At 47.5% G+C, this 19,806-nt stretch overlaps 1 protein-coding gene across 1 annotated transcript in view; it reads left to right on the top strand.

The window, feature by feature from the left end:
* The window catches only part of LOC135896655 (phenoloxidase-activating factor 2-like), a 101,814-nt gene extending 82,283 nt beyond the window's left edge, over nt 1–19,531 (top strand). Inside the window, exon 7 of the mRNA XM_065425135.2 lies at nt 19,158–19,531. Coding sequence (XP_065281207.1) covers nt 19,158–19,343 — 186 coding nt within the window. The 3' untranslated portion in view covers nt 19,344–19,531. The remainder of the gene's footprint in view (nt 1–19,157) is intronic.
* Nucleotides 19,532–19,806: the final 275 nt, after the last annotated feature.

Genomic DNA, 19,806 nt, shown 5'->3' with positions numbered 1-19,806 from the left:
TAAAGAAAAGAGACATCCCACACGAACACATTACACAAGAATTCCGTGCACTTCAGGACAAATATCAAAATAACATGCAATATTACACTGATGGCTCTAAAACAAAAGCTCACGTGGGTGTGGGGGCTGTAGCGGAAAATTGGGAAACAAGTATTCGATTACCACAACACGCTTCTGTTTTCATGGCTGAAGTTTACGCTATCTGGGGTGTTGTTAAAAAGATTATAACTGATAAACACAAACATGCAGTCATATACACTGACTCTTTAGGCTCACTGAAGGCTCTACAGTTGAAATCTGAGTGTGAACCCCTGATAGGAGACATCTTAAACATGTTGGTGCTTAACGAATATGGGAGGTCAATTCGTTTCTGCTGGGTCCCAAGCCATGTTGGGATACCAGGTAATGAAGCAGCTGATAGATGTGCATTGATGGCAGCGCACAAAGATATTACAAACACGAAACTCCCATATAATGATAGCATCCGTGCAATTAGAAAAGCCTTCACGGTAAAATGGCAACGCGAATGGGACCGTTGTGCCGACAACAAGCTACATCTCACGAAACCCATAGTTCGCGAGTGGAAGTCATGCTATCATCAGAAGCGGTTCATCGAAGTAGTTTTATGCCGACTACGCATTGGGCACACACACCTCACGCACAATTACTTACGAAAGAAGACACACCAACATGCGAGAAATGTCAACAGCCACTAACAGTTATGCACATATTACTCACATGTACGCAGACTGAAACACACAGACGAACACTTTTGCACAAATTATATCAACTACACATACCTTTACGCCGTGCTCTGATTTTAGGTGATGATCCGCTAGTCCCATTATGTGACGTCCGTAAATATCTACACGACACTGGATTTTTACATAAAATATAGATTACTAACACAGCCTTTTCCTTCACAAAGTGGATTTTAAAACACCTCATGTTTGGCGCAGCATAGCCTTAGCTGCTTTTGCGCCATTAAACCCCATTTAACTAACTGAAGTGTGCCCTAGATGCTGCCACACATTCGTTTCCGAGAATATATACATGGGCCGAGCGTGTCATTGAGCTGGAGAAGCTTCGTGCAATTCGGCGCCGTGCAGAGCCAAGATACAGGCGCACAATGTCTGTGCATGAATTGAGGTTGGCCTGAAGAACTCAAAAGAAAATTCAGCGTCGCATGGACCAACTTGCATGGCAAAGATGGAAGCCATTCTGCGAGTCTTTGGATCCACGAAAACCTCTGCCTCACATATGGACAACTCTTCATGGTGTCCGTGAAACCCCTCAGCAGTGCCACCATTTTATGTCTTTGGCCGTTGACCAACAATGTAGCGAGATTGACGTCGCTAATGCTTTCTGCAGAAGGATCGCTGGCAAAACTAGTTCCGCTGGAACATCAACGCTCCACCACTCGCCGATTTCACGCGACCCCCGCATGGACAGTCCTTTCTCCATGGATGAACTCGAAGCTGCACTGGCCTTGTGCAAGCGTGCATCTTCATCAGGACCTGATGGTATAACCTACCATGCCCGGTGTGATCTTGGCGAAGAGGTTCGGAAAGTGCTGCTGCTCTTGTTCAACCACTCCTGGCAGACAGGTATGGTTTCCCAGGAATGGAAGACCAGTCACCTAATTCCACTGCTCAAGCCTGGCAAGTCGCCTGTAGACATTGCATCATACCGACCAATTTCTCATGCCATTTGCACCGCAAAACTAATAGAGAGGATGGCTCTAGCACGGCTAGAATGGTACCTCGAACATTACCACGTATATCCAAATGCTGTGGACCCCCGCAGGGACGTCTGCATCAGGAGGCGTTTGGTGTGTTGCGACATGTACCCGAGCACGTGAGGGTTGGACCCTCCCGCGTGTAGCCGTGCGCGGCATAACCGCGTCCGGGGAAGGGGGGATGCTGGGGGTGGAGCCGATGCCTGGTTTTCGGACCTTTAAGGCCCCCCGGCAGAGACAACACACCTCTTTGTCTTCTGCTTCACGTAGACGGTACCCCCGGACTGATCCACCCGAGGGAAATCGGCAATCGCCTTTTCCTGTCCCCCTCTCCAATCTTCGTCTTTCTCTCTCACCTTTTTCATCTTTCCCGTCTTCTTTTCACTTCTCCTCACTTCCTAGTTTCCTGGTGGCAAGGGTTAACCTTGTGTGGCTAGCCAGCGTCGGTTATGCTGTATTTGGTTACAGCAGCGTTGTACGGCTGGCGTTGGCAGGGTTTCTCTAGCAGTAACTTCTGTCACGTCCCCATGTTGGGCTCGATGGTGGGTGGTTGGCATGGCGGCCGATAACCCAACTGTATCTATGGAAAATGCTTTTCCTAAGCTCCCTGATCGCCCTCAGAAACGAGGGTGCACCGGAGAGGTCTTTCAGTTTTCTGGACGCCAAGTGCGAAACATGTCACCGTTCCTTGTTTCCAAGTCTTTGACTGAAGTTTTTGGAACAGACTTTAAGGCGTCGAGAATGGCAAGTGGTGATCTCCTTTTGGAGCTCCACGATCAGAAGCAATATAAGAAATTGCCGAAACTTGTCATTTTGGGCGACCCAAGTAACAGTAACCCCGCACCGTACTATCGACACCACCCGCGGCGTTGTTTCGGACGATGACTTGCTGGAGCTCACTGAAGCTGAACTCTTGGAGGGCTTCAGTGAACAGAATGTCATAAATGTTAAACGAATTAAGATGAGGCGAGATAATAAAGAGATCAAGACGAAACACCTGATACTCACCTTCGGCTCAAGTGTCCTTCCCAGTTCATCGAGGCCGGCTATATCAAACTTGGTGTTAAGCCTTGTTGCTGGGCGAGTTGGTTGGGATCTAGTGAATACATTGTTGCGCCAAAAAAAAGGAAAATAAAGACTTGGGAAGGAAGAGTACGTCGTTTCGTACTCTTCCTTCCCAAGTCTTTATTTTCCTTTGTTGGCGCAACAATGTATTCATTGATGTTATGCCATACGTGCCCAATCTTCTTAGATGCTTTAGGTGCCAAAGGTTCGGCCACAGTTCACAGAACTGTCGAGGCCGGATGACATGTGCCAATTGCAGTGACAATGAACATTCCTCCGAAACGTGCCAGAACACTCCACATTGTGTCAACTGTGAGGGCGAGCATGCCGCATACTCGCGGTCCTGCCCGTCTTGGAAAAGAGAAAAAGAAATTGTGACACTCAAAGAAAACATATCTTTCAAGGAGGCACGTAGGCGGGTGTCATACCTGCCTAAGAGCAGCTTTGCCGATGTGACGCGTCAGGGGGCAGTGACAAAACGGCTTCCGGTGGCTGTCCGACCCACAAGCAGTGAGTCGGCAGTTAGGGCACCTGCCCCCGTGGTGGTTGCAGGTAGCGCTGCTCCGTCACCCCAGAAGGGGCCATCCACCTCCGGGCAGGTCGCCTCGAAGGTCTCGTCCAACGTGCCGAAGCCTTCACGTCAAACAAAGTGCTCGGAAGAGCGCGTGTCCAGCGCCTCGCATGAGGCGATGGACACAACCACCAGCAGGACGGCGCCACCAGCGCCTAAGGAGTGGCGAGGCTCTCTCGATCGCTCCAAAAGAGACAAAACTCTCGTCACGGCTCCTGCAATGGGCCCGTGAACTAACCTTTCCAGAACAGTGTCCAACTCTATCAAAGTCGATACACAAATTATGCAATGGAATGTGAGAGGACTCATCCACAATCTCGATGACGTAACCGAACTTCTACACAAACTTAATCCAAAAGTACTGTGTGTTCAGGAAACGCACTTAAAAGCTACACAAATTTTCTCCGGTCGCACACTATCTTTCGTAAAGATCGTGACGAGGTGAACACCTCATCCGGCGGTGTAGCCATAATAGTCAACAAAACTATTGCTTGCCAACACTTGCCACTTCGGACGTCCCTCGAGATGGATGCAGTTCCAGCAATTCTTTTTAATAAATTAGTAGCCGTCTGCTCAATTTACATACCTCCAAGCTATCACATCAGCAAAATAGAATTCTGCGAACTTATTAATCAACTTCCTGACCTTTTCTTATTGTCGGGGACTTTACTCATAAGTCTCCGGGGAGATTCCAGGAATGATTCGAGGGGTCGACTGATCGAATCCTTTCTTGTTACGTCCGTTATGTGCCTATTTAATATGCGAAATATTATAGTAGGTGCGTTTCGCCTAATTCATACTCCTCGAGAGATTTAGCGCTTGGATTTTTTTCTTACTTAGACTGGAATGTTATAGAAAATCCATTCGGGAGCGACCACTTTTCAATAACTTTAAGCTTACTTACACTACACGAGATTCGCCCACAGGTACCTCATTGGAAACTTGACTCCGCTGATTGGAAGAGTTTTAAGGAATCTACTTACTTATCACAAGATTTTATACGCGATTTTAGCATACATAATGCTGTAGCATATTTACCGCCTTTATTATTGATGCAGCTGAAAAGCTCGTTCAACAAGCAAATGGTCAGTCGTCTAAAAAAACGAGTTCCTTGGTGGAATGAAGGCTGCAGGGATGCACAAAAAAGACAAAATAAGGCATGGGGCAGATTGCGCCAGTATCCTAGAGCGGAAAATCGCATCGCATTTAAACACATCAAGTCACAATGACGGCGCACGAGACGGCAGGCTAGAAGAGCAAGCTGGGAGAGGTTTCTCTCAGGCATAAATTGCTATACCCAGGAGGCTAAAGTATGGGATGGGCTGAGAAGGCTAAAAGCGCAGCAGATCAACCCATTACCTTTGATTGATGAGTGAGGAAATACCTTGGAAAACCAGGCCGATGCCCTTGGATTACATTTTGTGCGTGTATCAAGGTCCATAAACTATTCACAAACATTCCTTAATTATAAGCAAATAGCAGAACTTAAGTCAATAAACCGTAACTGCAGACCGAATCTACCATACAACTGTCCTTCTAATATTGCCGAGCTTAGAGCTGCGTTGAGCTCGTGTATGAGCTCTGCACCTGGACTTGACAATCATGTATGACATGATTACACTTACACACTGACACACAGATGACACTTCTGGCACTTAACTCTGTTTGGGCTGGTGGATACCTCCCATCCTCATGGAAAGAAGCTATCGCAGTACCGGTCTTGAAACAAGGCAAGGACCCATCCGACGTTTCAAGTTACCGTCCAATAGCACTGACAAGTTGCTTATGCAAACTCTTAGAGAAAATAAGTCGTCGTCTTTTACATTTCCGTGAATCGAATAAAATGCTCGACCCTTATCAGTGCGGCTTCAGAGAGGGAGGGTCGACTACTGACCAGCTCGTGCGCATTGAGACAGTCATTCGCGACGCCTTTATCCATAAGCAGTTCTTTCTTTCTGTTTTTCTAGACCTGGAAAAGGCATGACACGACTTGGAGATATGGGATTTTGCGAGACCTCTCAGAAATGGGTATTCGAGGGAATGGGCTTAGTGTAATTGCAAGTTACCTATCAAACCGTACATTTCGCGTTAGGTTGGGCAATGCTCTATCCAGGCCATTTACACACGAAACTGGGGTGCCGCAAGGAGGCGTACCTTTTTTATAATCAAAATGAATTGCTTGCTCTTATCTACACCGCAGAGCATGTTCTATTCGGTATACGTAGATGACGTACAATTAGGTTTCAAGTCATGCAACCTTTCTATTTGTGAGCGACATGTCCAGCTTGGCTTGAACAAAGTGTGTGAATGGGCAGAAGAAAACGGCTTTAAACTGAATCCTGTTAAAAGCTCATGTGCCCTTTTCACACGAAAAAGAGGCCTACTTGCAGAGCCCAATATAGAACTACATGGACAGCACATACAAGTTGTCACACAACACAAATTTTTAGGAGTCATATTAGATGCAAAACTGACCTTCATTCTCCACTTAAAGCATCTAAAAGAGAAATGTCGAAAAACGATGAACATTCTTAAACTTTTATCACATACAACATAAGGCGGGGACAGGAAGTGTCTGTTGAACGTCTACAAAAGTCTTACACGCGCACGCTTAGACTATGGGACCATAGTATATCAATCTGCAAGTCCAAGCGCCTTGAAGATGCTTGACCTTGTTCACCACTTAGGTATCCGCTTGGCGTCGGGTGCCTTCAGGACAAGTCCTGTAGAGAGTCTCTACGCTGAAGCTAATGAGTGGTCGCTTCATCTTCAGAAGTTATAGTCCAGTTTCATGTACTTTCTAAAGGTGAACGCAAACTGCGACCATCACTCTTATGCAAGCATTACCGACGTGGCATTGCAATGCTCTTTAATAATCGACCTGCAGCAAGAGAACATTAGTAAGCTTGCTGAGGAAATGCAAGTTACAATTCTTCAGCAAAACCTGATGGTCCAAGCTAAGCCATGGTCGCCATGGCAGTGGAAGCCCATGGAATGCGATACATCATTCGTAGGGGTGACGAAACACGCCCCAGAGGCACATATTCGAATTCACTTCTTCGAACTTCAATCGAACTACTCGTGCATAGTTTTACACTGACGCTTCTAAATCGCATGCCGGCGTGTTTTATGCTGCAATCAGACCATCCTTCTCCGAGTCCGATGGACTGCATCCGGAAACAAGCATATTCACCACGGAAGCTTATGCAATTCTATCTGCTGTAAAACAAATCAAGAAAGCAAAGTTGCACAAACCCATTATATACACCGACTCTCTAAGCGTCGTAAAAGCCCCAATGTTCCTCCGTAATCATCGAAACCCTGTACTTACCGAGCTTTATTCCGTTATTTGCACATCGTACATGTCTCAGCAGCAAGTCATAATATGCTGGGTGCCTGGACATAGGGGCATTGAGGGTATTATGCTGGCTGACCAAATTGCCACATCGATTGCTTCACAATATATCCATTCTGCTACTGCACTACCTGCCTTAGACTTAAAGCCTTTCATCTGAAAGACTCAGAAGCCACTGGCAGCGCTTATGGGATGACGAAACATATAAGCTTCACTTGATTAAACCAAAACTGGGTAATTGGCCCTCCGCAACGAAAACACGATGAACAGAATTCTGTTCTATGAGAATAGGACACACATATGCCACACATAGTTTCTTGCTAACTGGAAATGAACCACCATGCTGCGGTAGATGCGGTGAAATTCTCACCGTCCTCCACGCCCTCCTGGAGTGTCGGCAAGCCGAAACAGAGAAAGAAACTTTCCGCTAGCATACCGGCAGCACATCCCCCTTCATTCTGTGATGTTTCTTGGTACAGAACCGTTGTTTGACACCAGAGCAGTCCTAATTTTCTTAAACGATGTTGCCTTGCCTGTTGTTGGCCTATGAATTTGTAGCACATCCTCTCTCAAGAGGATGCCGCTGCGATATTTTTGTACAGCGCATGCCTTCAGGCCTTTCCGTTTTAAGGGCTCTGTTAGGCAGTAATGCGTCTTGCAAACGTTTGCTTTCAAGTATTTTAAAATATGATCATTGTATCACTGTGTATCTTTTGTGTTCCTATTAGTACTCATTAGTCACTGCCATAATTTTATTACGTATAGCTTTTATGCATTTTACAGAGATCGCTTTTTGGCTCCTTTACAGCTACGTCACAATAACTTACGGAATTCAACCACCCACCGTAAACCCATCATCACAGACCTGGCGCTCTTTGGTCATAATTGGCCCTTGCGCCATAAAACAACAAATTCATTCATTCAGATGCAGTGGCCGGTTTCACGCGTGGCCGCTGTTCAGTTGACAACGTTATCAACTTGGTTACTTACGTCGAGCACCAGAAGTCCTGCAAAAGACTATCTGTTGCCCTGTTTCTGGATCTCAAGGGAGCGTACGATAACGTAACGCACGAAGCAATTGTTAACGCGTTAGAGGGAGTAGGACTTGGCGGCGAGGTCTATTTCTGGATAAGTAACTATCTACATAAGAGATCCTTTTACGTAGTTACCGAGGATGGCCCGACCTCTCAGCATCACAATAACCGTCGGGTGCCTCAGGGCGGAGTACCGAGCCCAGCGCAATTCAGCCTAACACTCATTGTGCTCTCCGACATCCTGCCATGCACTGTTAGGCTCTCCATCTATGCCGACGACATTTGCATTTGGACATCGCCTGTGACGCGACTGCAGCTTCGCGCGCGGCTACAGAAGGCAGCCACTTTAACATCATCCTACTTTCGAGAACAAGGAGTTGATATATCATGAAAAGTCTGCAGGGGTGGCATTTACCAGGAAATCAATGTCTCCACACGTGATATCTGTCAACGGACAATTGATCTCGTACAGCATGAGTCGCATATTTTTGGGGGTGGCCATTGACAGAAATCTCTCCTGGACCCCTCATGTAAATTATGTGAGAAAACGCCTGACAGGAATTTGTCATATGTTTAAGTTCCTAGCAGGAAAGGCTTGGGGAGTGCCAATACAATCTATGCTGCAACTGTGCAGGGTCCTCTTTACTGGATTCCTGCGGTACAGCCTACCGGTCATGTCCAACACCTGCAGAACAAACCTGAATATAATCCAAAGCATCCAAGGCGAATCGCTCAAGATATGCCTTGGTCTACAGCGGAGTGCGTCAACGACTGAAGTTATTGCAGTCGCTCAAGATTCCACTCTTAGAACGCGCATTAGCATTGAAACAATGCGTAGCACATAACACTTCGCCCGGACCTCTACCCACCACCTCGCAAGTCTCCCAGTAGATAGGCCCCACACGACATTCAGTGCGACTGTCTTCGCGCACCGTGCTTCTCTCAGGTCAAGGTCAAGTTACACACCTGCGGCAAGACCTTCCATTCCTCCTTGGTGTGTGCGCCGTACTCAAGTAACTCTTGCAATCCCAGGACTTCAGAAAAAGTCGGACTTGCCGTCATCAGCACTAAAGCAACTGACGTTTTTTTTTCTTTTGAAGAAGTAAAACGAAGGACACCGACCAACATACAAGTGCTAAAAATGAAAAAATCTAAAAGACGTTTCGGCTTCGCTACGGAAGCCTTGTTCACAATGGGATGACGTAAGGTTCATGGAAGCTTATGTATGCTTTAGAACGTGACGTAAGCAGCGCGTGTATGACGGGGGGAGGGTTCCCTCATTTCGATTAAGCGTGTGACGTGTTTTTTGTATCTCCAGTGATTCCAGATACAGACGCGATTTTTGGTTTCTTTCGTGGCCGATAATTCTCGAGCGATCCCAGTCGATATTGTGGCCCGTTGCATCCGCGTGCTCGGCAAGGGCATTCGACACTGTACGCTTCTTTTCGACATCTTTCTGATGCTGTCTCAGTCTCTGTTTGAAGTTGCCCGATTCACCGATGTATGCGTAGTCGCAATCTGCGCAGGGTATCAAATATACCACGCCGGGAAACGATTCTCTCGGAAGCCTGTCCTTACCACCGACGAGCGCTTGCCTCAGCTTACATACGGGCACGTGCGCCACCTCAACGTCATAACTGCGTAGAATAAAATCAGTTGAAGTTCAGCGCTCAATCTGTCGTCTCGTGCTCTTCGTTCCTTCCCACGTTTCTATTTTCCTTTTTTGGCGCGACAATGTATTCTTTAGTTCCATGACGGAAAATGCGAAAACACATTAGATTTGTACACATTGTAAACACATTGTATTTAGATTTAGGTGCACATTAAAGAACCCCAGGTGGTCAAAATTTCCGGAGTCCTCCAGTACGGCGTGCCTCATAATCAGAAAGTGGTTTTGGCACGTAAAACCCCATATTTTAATTTTTTTAGTTCCGTGAAGGAGTCGTTTATCCAGGTCTCACTGACACAGATCAAGGTGGTTGGTGGCAGTCAATTAGCCAATTGAAGTGAGCTAGCTTGTTCAATAGGGTGCGTGCATTTATATTCAAAAGGTTGTCTATCACGAAGACACTCTGTGCTGCTAGTGGGTACGTAGCTGGAAGTTTTGATAAGCGACTTGCTAGTGTCATCCCACGAGTAGCGGACGCTGTCTACTATCAGCGTGTCGAAGCTCAGTTGAACCTTGTTCGCCTTCTTCCTAAGCTCGACTGAATTATCCCACAACGTTTTGCGAGTCTGGCGCACAGAAGGAAAAATCCTGATATGAGCCCTATGATAAAACCCTCTGACCCTTTTTATGTAACAGCATTCCTTAGTATCGAGGTCTTCACTCTGAAATTAAGCACCTTAAGTATTATAGGTCTTCCCCAATTTTTGTGCGCCGAGCCTGTGACAGCCCTCAACACAGTTGCATTATATATTCAATTTCGTGGAAAAGAGCTTCAGCACAGTGGCAAGTAGTTGCTCAGAGGATTTAGCCGATGGCTCAGGCAGGCCATAGATTAAGTTCTGACGTGATCGGTTTTCTAAATCGTCATTTTTTTTCTGTCCAGTAGTTTGACGGCTTTTCTAAGGTCGTCGACTGTTTCTTCTAAAGTATGCACACGGTGATCGACGTTAGCAGTGGCCGACGCCCACGCTTCTATCTTCAAGATCCTATATTCAAGTGCATCAATTTTAGCGGTCAGAATTACTAAATCTTTGCTTATTCGTGTTTGCCCCTCTGGCAGTTCCGTGAGCATACGTTCCGTTTTTGTCAGGGCCAGGGTTTGCCTCTACATCACCCGACATAATAAGCTAGATTCTCAAGGAATGCAACAAACAAAAAATGTACACAAAAGGCACTCTGGATCTGGCAGCAGCAGCAAACAATGATCGTCACTTCTGAAGCAATGTACACGGTGTCTATTGCTTACCTGCAAGATGAAGCAAGCAAAGTTCAGACAGCCATTCGCGATGCCGCTACCGGGCCCATTGAAGAGCAGAAGCAGCGAGTCTGGCTTTATATCGTCCTGTGACCATGTGAGCGTTCCAGCAGTAGTCTGCCATCCCCTGTTTGACCAGCACCAATGAAGCCCGTCGTTGTCGATAATCAGGTTCTCATGTGATACGAAATTACACGTGCCGTTGAAAGTGGAATCCAAGTTCAGGTGTGCCGGAATACCATACAGTCGACAAACGGAAAAAAAGCAGTGCTCCGGATTGTGGCGGCCTACGCAAGCAGAGATCTGCAAGATGAAGCAAGCAAAGTTCAGACAGCCGTTCGCCATGCCGCTACCGGACCCCAGGCTTCCTTCGTTCCTGAGAGCATGTTCAATTCTAACCATATTATACTTACTTATGTCCTACGGACGCTACGCACAGAGTATATATAGGGGTAACTAATCCGTGCGATGCAAACAAATCTCATTGTTCGCGATCTTGGTCGGTGCGCTTCACCGTGCCACTGACGAGACCTTCACCTTTATACTGTTGCTGTCTGACGACGTTACAAAACACTGTTCATTCTATGTGGCTCTTATGCTTGTGGGTGGTAGGCAGTGAAATCTTGTCTTCAATGGCGAAACTTCCGGCATCGATATTGCTCCGCGAAATGGCAGGAGCAGAGCCTGTACGATGAAAATAAATCACATGGTTAGCGCTCTTTTTAGATGGGCTTCGCATGCCCACTGCCAATGTCAAGAGTTCGATTTCGTCCAGCATCGGAGAAATCCTACCGCATTTTTAAAATGCGATTAGAGTTCTTTGCTTACTTCAGGGGTATTTAGAGTGCGTCTGTCTGTGCCAAACTAGGCGTCCAAGTTCATTACCAGCTTGGGCCTCAAGGCATATGCTCATGGTCGTTACATGGCCTTTATTAAAGCTTCGTCATCTGGTGCTCCATCGCAGATCTTTTCACAGGGTGCGTTCAGTGTGCATTCAGTTTCACTTGCCGCGATTTGTCTAGGCGGCGCCCAGTCGCCACCGAGCACGGCTGACGACCCAGCGCGGCCTAGTCCAATCGCGTGAGGTGAAAGTGAACACAACTGAACGCGCGTTTCGAACAACGATCTCTGATCATGCCCTCGATTCTTGTCATGCTGTCCTTGTCACGAATTTTACGCCGACACATTGGTCCAAGCTCTCGGATACCTCGGGCCACGAAGTACGTGCTCATGGTGGTGATGTCGACGTGGTCATTGCATTTTTTTCCGTTCCAGCATTGTCATCCGACACTCTTCATGCCGACGTCGTCATGCCATCGTCTTCATACAGTTGTCATGTATTTGTTGTGATACCGTCGTCGTCACTCCGTTGTCGTCATATTTTCGTAGCTATCCCATTGTCCTCTTATCCGCCGTGGTTGCTCAGTGGCTATGGTGTTAGGCTGCTGAGCACGAGTTCGCGGGATCGAATCCCGGCCACGGCGGCCGCATTTCGATGGGGGCGAAATGCGAAAACACCCGTGTACTTAGACTTAGGTGCACGTTAAAGAACCCCAGGTGGTCGAAATTTCCGAAGTCCTCCACTACGGTGTGCCTCATAACCAGAAAGTGGTTTTGGCACGTAAAAATCCATAATTTAAATTTTTAATGCATTGTCCTCATTGTGTTGTCATGAAACTCTTCTTTATATTGTCATGAATTCGTCGTCACACGTCGTCCTCGTAACATGGTAGTCGTTCCATCGTCATTAGGTTTTTTTTCATTCGAGTCTCACCTTCCCGCCTTCGTCACGTCCTACCATCGTCAGCTATTCATTAATGTCGTCCCATCGTCGACATGCCTTTGCTTTCACACCTCCTCCCCCTTCCACTCTCTATTCTATCCTCTTAATCCTTCTCTCCGTGCAGGGTAGCCAGCGGAACTGCCTCTAGTTAGCCTCCCTGCCTTTCTATGCATCCTTCTCTCTCTCTCTCTCCTTCGTTGTTCCATCGACGTCATTTCTTCTCGCTTCTATCGTAATCATGCTGTTGCCTTTCAATCGTGATCATGCCTTCGTTGATATGTTATTGTAGTCATCGTGTCATCTTCAAGCGGTCGTCGTCATGCATTCCTTGTCCTGCCGTTGTGGTCATTGCATCGTCGTCGTACAGTCTTCCTGATAGTCATCCTCACGCACTCGTCGTCGGCCCGTCGTCATGCCACTGACATGTTGCTGTTGTAATTATACCAACGTCATCATTTCAGGTTCGTCATCTTATTGTCTGCTTGCCGTCGTGGTGACATCACCTTTGTCGTTCCATCGATGTGATTCCTTCTTCATCTTTCCATATTCGTCTCTGCGTCGTCGTCATACAGTCATCCTCAAGCTGTCAAGCTCATATTCGGCTGTGTCAAGTGGGTGCCGTAGCAAAGTTGGCTGATACCTGACCACTGTATTTGTGACGTAGCTGAATTAACAGAAAAACCAAAATAACTAGTATAGATTGAGAAGGATTTGTGGCGCTAAGGTAAAATCAACGGATGAAGCAGGAGAGAAAGAGCGCCATTCCCTAACACATAAAATAATTTTTCTACGGCTTTCTGAGTGGAATGCCTCCTGTGTAATCTGCGCCTTTGTTTTTTCTTTAGTGATGCCATATCGCTCTGTATAATAAAACGCACGTCATCACAATCGCGGACAACGCAGGGTCTCTGCGCTCCTTCTTGTGCGTCGGGTATTCGACCTCTATATTACAGAGATGCTGCAAGGGCTACTTTCCGCACTATCCAGTCCGCGTGTAGAAGAGAATCCCGAAGATAGTGCAATACCTGGCCGACACGCGGCGGAGGTGAAGCAGGCGTTAAGTGCTCCCCATACGGGGACCGATGCCGAAGATAGTGCAACACCTGGCCGACAGGCGGCGGAGATGAAGCAGGCAGGCAGCGGATTGGGCTAGTTGGTGTTCCATGGTAACAATAAAATTCAAACAGTGCTAGACGACAGGACCAGAAACAGTAGGAGGCAGCGCCGTGTTTGTGTCCTCCTCTTTCTGGTGCTGTCGTCTAGCGCTGTTTGAATTTTATTGTTACCATGAAGCAGGCGTTAAGCACTCTCCATACGTGGGCCGATCCCAAAGATAGTGCAACACCTGGCCGACACGCGGTGGAGATGAAGCAGGCTTTAAGAACTCGCAATAGTAATAGTAATAATAATAATAATAATGCCTTTATTTTCCATGTCGAGGATGTGGGAGGGGGAGAGAAAAAGCTAGATATCCAGCTTGACGGGCTCTCGCCTCTCCGATACAATACATGATGTTTAGAAAAAAAGCAAACAGTACAAGCGTATGCGTACAGAAAAAAAAGGAATATCACAATGCACAAAAAAATTACAATTTTTACGCAAATGTACAATTCCAAAAAAAAGAAGGCGATGTGCATAATAGCATGTCGTACATTTAAAGCAAAGTGCCGCCCTCTTGCGTATAACTGAAACAAAATTACGCAAATCTTTTGGCCGGGTGCGTTGGAGATTTAAATTGTAATGTTGGCACAGGTTTAAGAGATATGGAAGAGTGTTTCTGAGCATGTTGTCCGCAACCTGTTCTGAATGAACGTATGTACCAAATATCAGTGTTTCTGGTTGCGTACGTGAAATTCCTTTTCTGCAGTGATGCCAGTTGTGCAATGAACGAGACGTTGCTTTTGGCCTCGGTAATGTATATAGAGATAAGGCGGTACGCTTACAGATCATGAATCGGCATTATGTTGTCTCACAAAGAGCGGTTTAGATGGGTGGTCATATGCTACCTTGTATATTATTCTGAGCATTCTCTTCTGCTGAACGTGTCATTTTCGTAGATTCGTGATAGATGTTTACCCCCATACCAAATGACAACAATTTAGATGGGAACAGAACAATGAATTTTGAAGCAACAATTTCACTTTTATAGGGACGAGGTGCTTATGAGTGTAAATTGATACGATGACACGGGACAGTTTAGATGCTACGTAATTTGTGTGGTCATCCCATGTCATTTTCATGCCATATGTGGGCCGATCCCGAAGACAGTGCAACACCTGGTCGACACGCGGCGGAGGGGACGCAGGCGTTAAGCACTCCCCATACGTGGGCCGATCCCGAAGACGGTGCAACACCTAGTCAACACGCGGTGGAGGGGACGCAGGCGTTAAGCACTCCCCATACGTGGGCCGATCCCGAAGACGGTGCAACACCTAGTCAACACGCGGTGGAGGGGACGCAGGCGTTAAGCACTCCCCATACGTGGGCCGATCCCGAAGACGGTGCAACACCTAGTCAACACGCGGTGGAGGGGACGCAGGCGTTAAGCACTCCCCATACGTGGGCCGATCCCGAAGACGGTGCAGCACCTAGTCAACACGCGGTGGAGGGGACGCAGGCGTTAAGCACTCCCCATACGTGGGCCGATCCCGAAGACGGTGCAACACCTAGTCAACACGCGGTGGAGGGGACGCAGGCGTTAAGCACTCCCCATACGTGGGCCGATCCCGAAGACGGTGCAACACCTAGTCAACACGCGGTGGAGGGGACGCAGGCGTTAAGCACTCCCCATACGTGGGCCGATCCCGAAGACGGTGCAACACCTAGTCAACACGCGGTGGAGGGGACGCAGGCGTTAAGCACTCCTCATACGTGGGCCGATCCCGAAGACGGTGCAACACCTAGTCAACACGCGGTGGAGGGGACGCAGGCGTTAAGCACTCCCCATACGTGGGCCGATCCCGAAGACAGTGCAACACCTGGTCGACACGCGGCGGAGACGCAGGCGTAAACACTCCCCATACGTGGGTCGATCCCGAAGATTGCGCGATACCGTGCCGACCCGCGGCGGAGGTGCAGTTCGCCAATAAGGGGGCTGAGATGCACAGGTTCGCTGGGCATCCTTCTTGACAGAGTGGAAGGGCAGTGAGTTTTTTTTCCGTGGCCATGAACCAATTAGCCTGCCAATCAATTTTTGCTGCGATGGGCGAGAATTCCATCACCGATTGATTTTCGACCCGATTGCTTGAGGGCAATGCTGAGTTTTTCTTTCCCTTCTGCTCGCACACCTGTCCTGCGCTTACTTGCCCCGCTCAACAGCAATCGTGCGTAGCAGTTCTTTAAGTGCAAATCATTGTTGGCGTCTATTTCTGTCTTTGTGCGGTGAGCCTAGTAATACAGTCTAGTCGACCAACTGCTGTGAGTCGGCGCATATTACATAATGAAACAATAAGTCACGAAATAAAACCTCTACCTTTAATGACGGCCCACAGACATCCCGAACGAACACATACCTGTCAATAAAATAGCGGATGTTCAACCTCTCCCTTGGTTCCAGGTATTCTAGATTGCGCCACCAGATACTCTGGTTGATACAAAGGTCAATTTTGACCAACAACGTAATGCCAGTGGTTGCTTCTCTGTTCTCTGTAATGCGTGGCAACTCAATGTACGGCCACTGCACGTATTCTTGACCAATCCTCCAGAACCTGTATATGATACAACGTGTATTGAATGCTTAGATTCAGATATGCGAAATAACACTTCTTATTGCCACTATTCTATCGACACGCATACTTTTATTATACAGCGCGTTTCAGCGAAAACCTTAAAATCGAAAGGCAAACATTATTTCAAGAGCGTAGACTTTTGGGCTGGTTGGTTACACATAGCACATCACCGTCAAGCGTTAGGATGGATAGTAGGGCGTGTTGGTTAAGCATGATCTGAAGGGAAGGCGCCCTGTGTATGTGTGTTCCTTCTTCGTCCATGGTCGACGTTGCGCATTCGCTTCAGATCACGGTCAAGCGCGCAAAAACAAGGACAAAGTGAGGAGCAGACAACACAAACGCGTTACATTATTTGCACAAAAGATTTAATTGCATCGGCGACTAAATAACGAACATTCACTAACGGAGTTTTTAACTAATTACCTTATGGCACATATTACAATTTACAAATTACAGGACTTCAAGGCATATCTACATAAAAATAATTGAGGGTGACACCATTCACGAGATATGCGCCTTCAAACTTGCCTTAAAAAACTCGCTGTCTCTCCACTTAGTTTCTTAACAAAACCTCGTTTTATGCATTCAAGCACGGAAGTAACTGGAACGCCATGCATTTGTACGGCTAGAATTTGTAAATTGCAATATGTGCCACAAAGTAATTAGTTAACCTTAATTAGTCAATGATACACTTCAATTGTTTCTCTAAGTAATGCCCGCTTCTTCGCGTAGACCAGCGCATGGACTAGAATTGCGGTAACTTCCAAGGGCAATTTAAAACAAAATTTTGCGGTCGCTGAAACATACGGTATATCTCCTTAGTCAGGTATCTGCATCGACGTCTCACACTGAGAACCTGCCTAATATGGTGTTAGCATTTCGGCCTAGCAGATGCACAACCATGAGATCAAATTGCGTACTAATAATGACCTATATAGCTATCGACGCATGTACCCGCCGTGGTTGCTCAGTGGCTATGGTGTTGGGCTGCTGAGCACGAGGTCGCGGGATCGAATCCCGGCCACGGCGGCCGCATTTCGATGGAGGCGAAATGCGAAAACACCCATGTGCTTAGATTCAGGTGCATGTTAAAGAACCCCAGGTGGTCAAAATTTCCGGAGTCCTCCACTACGGCGTGCCTCATAATCAGAAAGTGGTTTTGGCACGTAAAACCCCAAATATTATTATTATTATTATTAGCTATCGACGCACTCCGGGTGCATGTTCACCGTATATCCAGAGTCCCTGACCACCATCTCGCTCGCTTGCCTGAGAAAAGACCCAAGGCAGCGTTCTCCTGATCAATTGCGGATAACCGGCAATGTTTGTCTTTGAGGTACTCACCCGCCACAAGAACGCCATCCCCTATGTGGTGCTTGAAAAAGCTTCCTGCGTACCTTGCTGTGCCAGGAATAGTGAAGAAAGCTAGCCTGACCACTGCGGCTCTCAAGCCGATCACATTGGAACTTCTGCATTGTTCATACACTAACCGAATCCATGTTAGCGCGCATGGTTCCGTCTCGGAAAATTGTACGGGCGCCATTGTTCTAAAATCTCAATTGGGCGTCATCAATTTGAAGACTTCACACGTAACATCTGCAGGTTCCGAAGTGGCCGCCTTCACGCTGCTGTTGAATTCACTGAAAAAGAACCGCCTAACAAATAGGCAATATTTTGTGATTCGAAAGCAGCCCTCCAGAGCTTGCGAAGTTTACGACGTGGCAATTATGAACAGCTGGTGTAACAAATAAATGAAACCTGCCATTGCGCTTCTGAACGAGGGCATGATATCATATTTCAGTGGCTGCCGGTACATTGTGGCGTCGTTGCTAATCACCTCGCCGATGACGCTGCCCGACGTGCCCAGGCTGGCTCACCGACAATGCTTTTGCTTTTATCGAGAGTCGACGCTGCACGAGAGCTTCGCAGTTTCGCTCGTACCATCACGCTAAGTTACTGCTATACACCATAGAACTCTAAGTGTCGTTTATACAGCCTCGACCCATCACTGAAACTTAAATTACCAGCGAACCTTTCACGAAGTGACACAACACTGCTGTGTCGGCTGTGGGTAGGAGTAGTATTCACCAACTCCTGCAGCTATCGTATTAGAATGGCGGATTCACCAATGTGCGCTAAGTGCAAGTGTAAAGAGACGATCAGTCATCTTCTGTGCCACTGTTTCCGCTTCGATAATCAACGTGAGACTCTCTAGTGTGCCTTGAACAGACTGGAAGACAGGCCATTTACGGAAGTGAAGGTCTTGGGAGCCTGGCCTCACACTTCAATAGCCCAGAAAGCAGTTTGAGCGCTTTTTCACTACCAGACTTGAGTGCCCAGACTTGAGTGACCGACTGTAGACATCCTACACCTAAGGTTCCTCTCTCTCTCTCTCTCTCTCTCTCTCTCTGCGTACTACGACGTTTTCTGGCCGGAGTTCAACAAAGTTGTCAGCGGTGCTTTGCTGCTGCTGTGGTAACATAATCGCCCGGGTTACACAAATGTTTGAACGTGCTGCATGCAAAATTGTGCCGTGTCATTGTTTAATGTTCGACGAAGACGCTCATTTTAGCTGCTCGGGATATTTCGGAGCACCTTGGCGAGCAAATGTGTAATACTGGTGCTCGCACGCTGAAGAGTTTCGGAACTCATTTCAACTATACACTTAATGCGGGTTGGCGATGCAGATTAGCAGTAATAACATAAGCTCAATCAATAATGAATCATATCAGTATGTAGCACATCGCGCTGGTTCATGTTTTACTGACCTTATGCTCTGCCACTGCTTGTTATAAGGGAGCGCCGGCCACGTGAAAGCATGCAAATGCTTTTTCCGCGGTCGCCAACACTTCGATATTGAAAGTGAATTGAATGAGCCCGTCCATTATACTGTGCTACGCCAAATCTCGCATACGGAGACCTTTAGCAGGTGCGTCATATTGCTGGGCTGGCTGCGCAGGGCGACGGCGGCGGGCCCCTGTCGTGCTACGCTGCGGACGGCCGCTACCACTTGGCCGGCCTGGTCGCCTGGGGCATCGACTGCGGCACACCGGACGTCCCAGGCGTCTACATGCGCGTCGCCAAGTACCTCGACTGGATCTCCGAGGTCACCCGCCTCCCCATCTCCGAGTTCTACCCCAAGTGATCAGTGCCGGCGGCGATCACGAAGCGGGCACTTTCTTTCAGTTTTTAGCCACGTTGCTCTCACCGCTTTCACGTTGCCAAGTATACGTTCAGCCAACCACATGGAGCTCAGTTTCATCACGTACAGCTGGGCACATTTGTCAGTGCAGTCCTGTACATAATTTTAATAAATGCAACAGTCTTTGTGTTTCGGTGGCTTTAATTGCTAATACTGTAGTGCTACCCTAGGGCTGTCACGTGGGCACCAAATAAGAATAGTTACGCATTCCAAATCGTAAACGCAACTGGGAGAAAGCAGCGCTACATTAAAGATAGTGGCTGTTTAGTCCTAAAGTGAAGCACAGCGATGGCAAGCGTTACGCTTCAACTCTTCGGACGCAGTTTTAAGCGTGCACGGGTAGGACATGTTGGTGCGACGCAAGGCAGCTGGACAGAAAGGTCTCGCGTGATCAGGTGTACGAGAC

The sequence above is a fragment of the Dermacentor albipictus genome, chromosome 8 (assembly GCF_038994185.2).
Source record: "Dermacentor albipictus isolate Rhodes 1998 colony chromosome 8, USDA_Dalb.pri_finalv2, whole genome shotgun sequence".
NCBI classification, from domain to species: Eukaryota; Metazoa; Arthropoda; class Arachnida; order Ixodida; family Ixodidae; genus Dermacentor; species Dermacentor albipictus.
The sequence above is the reverse complement of the archived record's forward strand: the minus strand, read 5'-3'. Positions and strand labels throughout refer to the sequence as shown.